The sequence below is a fragment of the Coptis chinensis genome, chromosome 2, assembly GCF_015680905.1.
Source record: "Coptis chinensis isolate HL-2020 chromosome 2, ASM1568090v1, whole genome shotgun sequence".
Lineage (NCBI taxonomy): Eukaryota > Viridiplantae > Streptophyta > Magnoliopsida > Ranunculales > Ranunculaceae > Coptis > Coptis chinensis.
In genome coordinates this window covers 30,662,631-30,669,417 of record NC_141457.1, presented here as the reverse complement: position 1 = coordinate 30,669,417, position 6,787 = coordinate 30,662,631, and the positions used below count along the sequence as shown (strand labels likewise).

The window sequence follows — 6,787 nt, the reverse complement described above, 5'->3', positions numbered from 1 at the left end:
TCAAACCTACCGTGGATAAAAGGGTTTCCAAAACCACTCGCTAGAAACACAAAACTGAAAATAGGGCAAAAACGATTGAAAATAAATATTGAAACTATGTCAATATTTGAAAGAAATTCTATGCGATGAAACTCCCTCTTTTCAATTGTTAAAAGGGTTTCTGCTCTATCTCCATCTTAGATTTCTTCAAGTTGCGTTCTTCATTTCGGACAAGGTTGATCTATCTTTCTCTGGATACAGATGCAAGGTTGGTCTTTTCTCTGGAATAGTCATCCTAGAAATCATTCTAGGAGAGGATGGAAAGATGAATATCGTAGATGAACAAACCCTTGACCGAAAATTCAAAGGGATGAACAGTCCTGGAACCTTACGCAGCTGGGAGATCGGAGAGTGTACTCAAGCAGATCAACAGGCAACAATTTGAAATGTTATTTCGTCTGGCTATGAGGTGCTGTGCTATGATACCAGAACAGAGACCTACTATGGATGATATTGTCCTGGAGCTGCTGGATGCACCATACTAGGTAATAATACATAACCCCATCCACTCTCTAGGTACTCAGATAAAAAAAGTTCCTCCTATCTATTTTGGGAACATTGTTAATTAAAATGACCTTAGATTGACTATTGATCAGGTAAAGATGCCTCCACATACGCAAGACAATAGAGTCTTTCTGCTTCATATCTTAGGGAGTTTGCCCATATATATATGTTAGGCAATTCATATTGCCCATGTCATAATTTGTATTCCTCAGCTGGGCGATACATAAATACTCATCCTTTCCTCTGGGAAACAGGTATTGCATATGGATAGAAATGACTATTATGGAGGAGAGTCATCCTCGCTTAATCTTGTTCAGGTATGAATGTAGTAATACTTTTGAGGAAGTGCATTTATTTTTCAAGAATCAAACTATATATATATATATATATATATATATATATATATATATATATATATATATATATATATATATATATATATATCCGGCCTTGTGTTAATCATTATTTTTTGCTACTTATTGCTTGTAGCTGTGGAAGAGATTTAGGGGTGATAACAAGCCTCCAGAGCAGCTGGGCTCCAGCAAGGAATACAATGTCGATATGATACCTAAGGTATTATTTTAGCTGTTAATGATCACTGCTGTTAAATCCAGAAGAAAACATTCACAAGTCTTTGCAATTGCAACAGAGGAATCAATGTCATTTAAAAAGGCTCTACTTAGTCCTGATTTGGTTCTAATGTAATTTTCTCTGTGGTATTGCAATTTATGATGGCCAATGTTGCTTTGGTTAGGTGTTCTCATTCATACTGATGTTACTAAATATCTGAACTTTAAAGCAGTTGATGGTAGTTTTGTTTACAACAAAAGCAAGGTACTAATTCTTAGCTACTAAAAGATTACCTAAGTAATATTTATGAGAGGTTATGATCATTTTATTTTTTAAGCTTCTTTCTTAAATCTTGAAAATCCAACTAAGAAAGGAAAAAAAATGTTTTTTACAATTGCTAGATTTACAAAGTTCCTACTAACAAGTGTAAATGGCCTAAGTATACTCCTATCTTATTCTCTTTCAGAGTTTCTAGTAGCTCCAATTATAGAACTGTTGCAGTATCCATTAAGTACCTAGTTGCTAGTTGATCAACAAGATTGCAGCATGCAGATGATCTTGTTTTATATACTGTAGGTTGTAAAGACTGTCTATGATGGGGCTGCATTTCCAACTGACAATCAATGCTATTGTGTAATTCTCAATGCTCATGATGGGGCTGCATTTCCAACTGACAATCAGGCGCCTAGTTGTAGCTCTAATAAGACTTCTGGTTTAAGAATTGAAACTGATTTTGGAAGGCTGAAGACTTCTAAGGTTAGAACTTCTCTCATTCAGTCTCCAAGAATCGTAGTCTGGCTTGACTCATTTATTTGAATAAGTAGGCGGACTTTTATTTCAACTATATTTTTGGTCTTTCATATTTTTAATCTGATTTTTCTTTGTTATGTGATGCATGAGTTCCAATTGATAACCGGTCAAAGTTTGAGAAGGGAGTGGAATATGTATAGTATGCTGCAGTAAATGTGCGTAGAACAGTGTAACGAAGATGAAAAATCAGCATTGCTAGAAGAAGCTACTATTGATTTTAGATCCAGTGCTGTTGCTGAACAGTCTTATACCCGAAGTCATAGTGTTTGTTCCGACAATGAGAATTCTGGTTGATACTGATCTTCAAAGAGCTCTCAAAGGAATTATTCCTCGAGATCTTGTTGATAAGCTATCGACACTTAGGAGTCAAATTTCGTTACTTGCAGAAGATACTGGTATGTCCTTATTACAACTGAATAAATCTTTCTTTTCAAATATTCGAGGAACTTTAAGGCTAACTTGCTTGCAGGTGGATCTGCTTATACTCAACTGAATGGAGCTCTTGAAAGATACTTGCCTGTTGTCCTTGGATTAACCAAAAAAGGTTTGAGAAATCACCTTAGCTTCATGCCTTACTTCATAAAAGAACATTTTTTATGTTTATGCTGTTTTGTGATTGAACAGTATATAGTATTGAGGACAAGGTGGAATTCAGATGGAAGAACTTTAAAAGACTAGATAGATAGTTCATAGTATAGTCAATCATATTGTTTCAAATTGATATGTCATCTGATTTTAGAATTTGAATTTCACAAATAGGAAACATGTATAGTAAGCTCATGGTTTGAAGTGCTATGTGTTGTATATATGATGGCAATTCTATCACTATTAGAGGCTAACTCATTGCTTCTTCCTAATAATCCCATGGATGCAAGCAAGAGGACTGTATCAGAGGGTTTGTGTTTAGTATACATATTGATCTTGAATTTGTGTTATATGTTGGTTTAGTGAACTGCGTGTTAACCGTTGGACAGTAAACATACATTTGGCAGATTCCAAGAAGGATGCTATTGATTTGTTAATTAAGGCAGTAGGATACTTGGAGTTCTACTTTCGGGATATACTGATTTGTCTTCCACCGGATATTAAGTATGTTTGTTGAGCCTTTCAGTTTATGTAGTACCTTAGCTTCCTTTCCAGCTGATGATTGAAATTGAAATTTACATTCCTAGGAATAAGTTGCCGAAGGATTGTCAGGAGGGCGTTTTAGAGGCTCTTTCCATACAAGCACTAGGAGAGGTACTTTTTTCATTTTATCTAGTATTTTGACCTTATTTAATTGTCAATGCAATTTCTGAAAAATGGTCTTTTTCATTAATCAGTCCCTTTAATGCGTATGAAAAAGCAAAAATAAGATAAATTACAAATTTGTATTTGGGGATAAATGTACTCATTCATCTTTGTGTGTAAGTGTGAGAATTTGACTTACATACTTTTTTTGTTTTCAAATAGACATTCGGGCATTGGTTTTAATTCGTTTAAGTATTATGAGGTTTCTAAGTTTGTAGAATTAGTTAACTTTTGTTTTCTAGTGGCAATTTTAATGTGTTAGAAATACATGAATCTTAGGTCATCAATACTCAATTTCCAAAACTTTGTGGAGTTTGGATTGTTTTTCGAGACACTTGCTTTGCATTTTCTTAAGAAACATGAACATTTCCAAATCGGGCCGGGGCTCTTATCGAATCGAGTTCATGATTCTTTATTGAAGAGGGTTTTAAAGGGGAAAATTATCCGAAGTCAGTATAGCTATCATTACTTAAACAATGGCTTTTCTTTGTTTCTTGTAACCGCCTGTAGGTTTGTCATACATATATCTTCTGTTTATTGTATTTTGTCTAATTCCATGTATAAGGTTGAACTATTTCAGTGATATTAGGATTGGAAACTTCTACTCATGTCTAGAATTAGATTAATAAGCATTCGCTGTTTAGAAACTATTGGTTGGTCAACTTCTAAGATCAACTTCAGTAGCAACTTGAATTAATTTGATCCTCGGGAAAGTGTTTGTCATGTAGCGTCACTAGAACCATGCATTGATGCCGACTTGAAAATCTCTTGTTTCAGAATATAAAACCGATTGGTGTCAATCCACCCTTTTACTAAGAGGAATTAAAAAAATTGGTCACGCATTCGTTATCTAATGTAAACCAATCAATCGACCAGAACCAGAGGAGGTTTTTCAATATAATCCACTTTCACTCGTGGCCTCCACCGATTGAATAAGTGTGTACTGTATGCAGACATATAGATAGAAGATTTTATCTTGATGCCATAGTGTTTATGATTAATGGTAAATAAACTATTTATAAATAAACTATATAATGTATAAATAGTTGTGTGGTGTGAATAGGTGTAAAGTGTATAACCACGGTGACGTGCAAGGCGGGATTTGGATTTTGATATTAGAGAACAATTGGTGAGTACATTGTCTGTCTCGACATTTATATACATACACGTAGGCACTTTGTTAATTTGTTTGAGAAGATTATGGTAATAAACAAATTCTTGTGCATACATACTGTGTGTTTGGAAAAATATATGCTTATGAATATTTTCCATGTTTGTACTTAGGGCCCGTACCAACAAGATAGTAAAGAGTGTGGGTATTACGTAATGAAGTTTATGAGAGAAATAATGGAAGCTTGTTCAGATAATTCTTTTGAAAATAAGGTATAATTCGTCATACACTAGCATTACCTATCTTGTGTTATTCCATTATTTAGTTATTATATACTTTTTTATTTTTGATCGTGCAGATGACAAATCTATCCCTCAAAGATACATACACACAAGAGGAACTTGATGTTGTTCGACTTGAAATTCTTAGATTCATCCAAAGATAATGGAGCCGTTCGAGCCAAGCGGCCGAAAGTGTTAGCTAGGTTTTGACCCTTTCTAGTTAAGGTGTGGTGCTTGGTCTCACCTTTTTTTTTTTTTTTTGATATTTTAGATAGAACAAATATATTGTTTTTTTTTATGATGCAACAAGTTAGGTCATTATTATTTTGATATAACAAGTAAATTTGGATGTTTCTTTCATTATTGATGACTCAAAAAGTTCAAAATTCTTTTAGCAATTCAATGTCTTTGTGTTGGATGTGTAAATTTATTTCTTTTGTTTGTGTTGCACTATGAATTGTTTATTTGAGCAATGTGTTTTTAAATCCAAAGTGTGGATATATATGGTGAAAATGGGCAGGTTGCAGGTTGAATGAATATGATTAGAATCAAATAATTAGGGGTTTTTATTTAAAAAAAAAAAAGACTATAAACCACGGTTTGATAAGAACCGAGGTATAAGCAGTTTATATAACCCACGGTTTGTAATGACTATACACCACGGTTTGATAAGAACCGAGGTATAATTAGTTTATATAACACACGGTTTGTATCCAACCGTCGTATATATCATCACTATTTCCCACGGTTTGTAAATATAAGAGTGAACTTTTCGGACTATTAACCACGGTTTGTAAATCCTAATACCACGGTTTGTATCAAAACCGTGGTATATAAGAGATACTTTTCCCCACGGTTTTGTTAGAAGTATTTGTCACGGTGGTTGTTACCACGGTATGAAAACAGTGGCTAAAGGCTTTTTACCACTGTAAATAACAGTGGTATATGAGCTTTTCTGTAATAGTGTTACCAATAAAAAAAGTGAAAATTTTGATTACATTGTGGATAATTTACAAAGAAAGGTGATCGGGTGGAAGGCCAAAGTCTTATCTCAAGCTGTTAGAACCACTCTAATTAAAACTGTTGGGCAAGCTGTGACTCTTTATGCGATGAGTACTTATATGTTGCCTAATAAGATCACAGACAAGTGAGACCAACTAAATAGAAAATTTTGGTGGAATGGGGCTTTAGAGTCTAGTTCAAATCATACTCTAAGCTGGGAGAAATTATGTAAGTCAAAAGATGAGGGTGGATTGGGTTTTAGAAAGGCCAAGGAAATGAACCAAGCTATGATCTCTAAACATTGTTGGAGATTATTACAAAAGGAAGAGACTATTTGGTCCAAGATTTTCAAGAGTATTTATAAATGGTCTGGGTTAGTGGTGGTAAAGAAGAAAAAAAAGTTGTCCTTGTTCTTATTTCTAGAGAAGAATTAAAAGAACTATGGATGCCATAAGACTAGGTTTCATATGGAAGTTAGGGGATGGTTCCAATCTTGAAATATACACTCAGCCTTGGTTCTCTTTTATGAATAAATCTGTTTGTCTTAAAGAGTTGGTAAGCCCTGTTTGCAATACAAATCCTAACTACACTCTTGTCAGCCATCTTATAAACCAAGACACCTACAATTGGGATCAAAATAGGTTAGGAGAATTGTTCCCTTCCTTTGTTAGTAGCATAAACCAAATTGTCATCAATCCTAATTTTGCAAATAAAAATTGTTTGGCCTGGTCTATCAATACTAAGGGCATTACTACTGTTAAATCTTTTTATCATTTTCTGACTATGACTGCAAGCATGGGAGAAAGTTCTGATTCTAATGTGCAAGCTGTCAAGAAGATGTGGAAGACCAAGTTGGAGGCTAGCGTTCAACTCTTTGTGTATAATGGAGGATTGCTTACAGGAGATACTCTAAGAAGACAAAAGTTTAAAGGTGATATATCTTGCATTTTATGTCAAAAACAAATTGAAACTGCTGAGCATTTGTTTTTGAATTGTGAATGGATAAGATGTTTATGGTTTGGATGTGATCTAAACATAAGATTGGATGAGCATGAAGGAAAGACTTTGAAGGATTGGATAGGAGAAGCCATTTGTTGGAATAATATTGAAGCTACTGAAGATAATGAGGTGATGAGATATGCAAGCACCTACTTCCAAGTAGGGGTGGGAATTTGGCCCT

At 34.3% G+C, this 6,787-nt stretch overlaps 1 protein-coding gene across 1 annotated transcript; it reads left to right on the top strand.

The window, feature by feature from the left end:
* On the top strand, nucleotides 1-4,769 carry LOC147515742 (uncharacterized). Its single transcript, XM_086588569.1, has 9 exons — nucleotides 1-524; nucleotides 798-860; nucleotides 1,033-1,116; nucleotides 1,690-2,318; nucleotides 2,393-2,467; nucleotides 2,916-3,012; nucleotides 3,096-3,162; nucleotides 4,498-4,596; nucleotides 4,683-4,769. The coding sequence occupies exons 4-9, from the start codon at nucleotides 2,201-2,203 to the stop codon at nucleotides 4,767-4,769; spliced, it is 543 nt and encodes a 180-aa protein (XP_086444695.1). The 5' UTR covers nucleotides 1-524; nucleotides 798-860; nucleotides 1,033-1,116; nucleotides 1,690-2,200.
* Nucleotides 4,770-6,787: the final 2,018 nt, after the last annotated feature.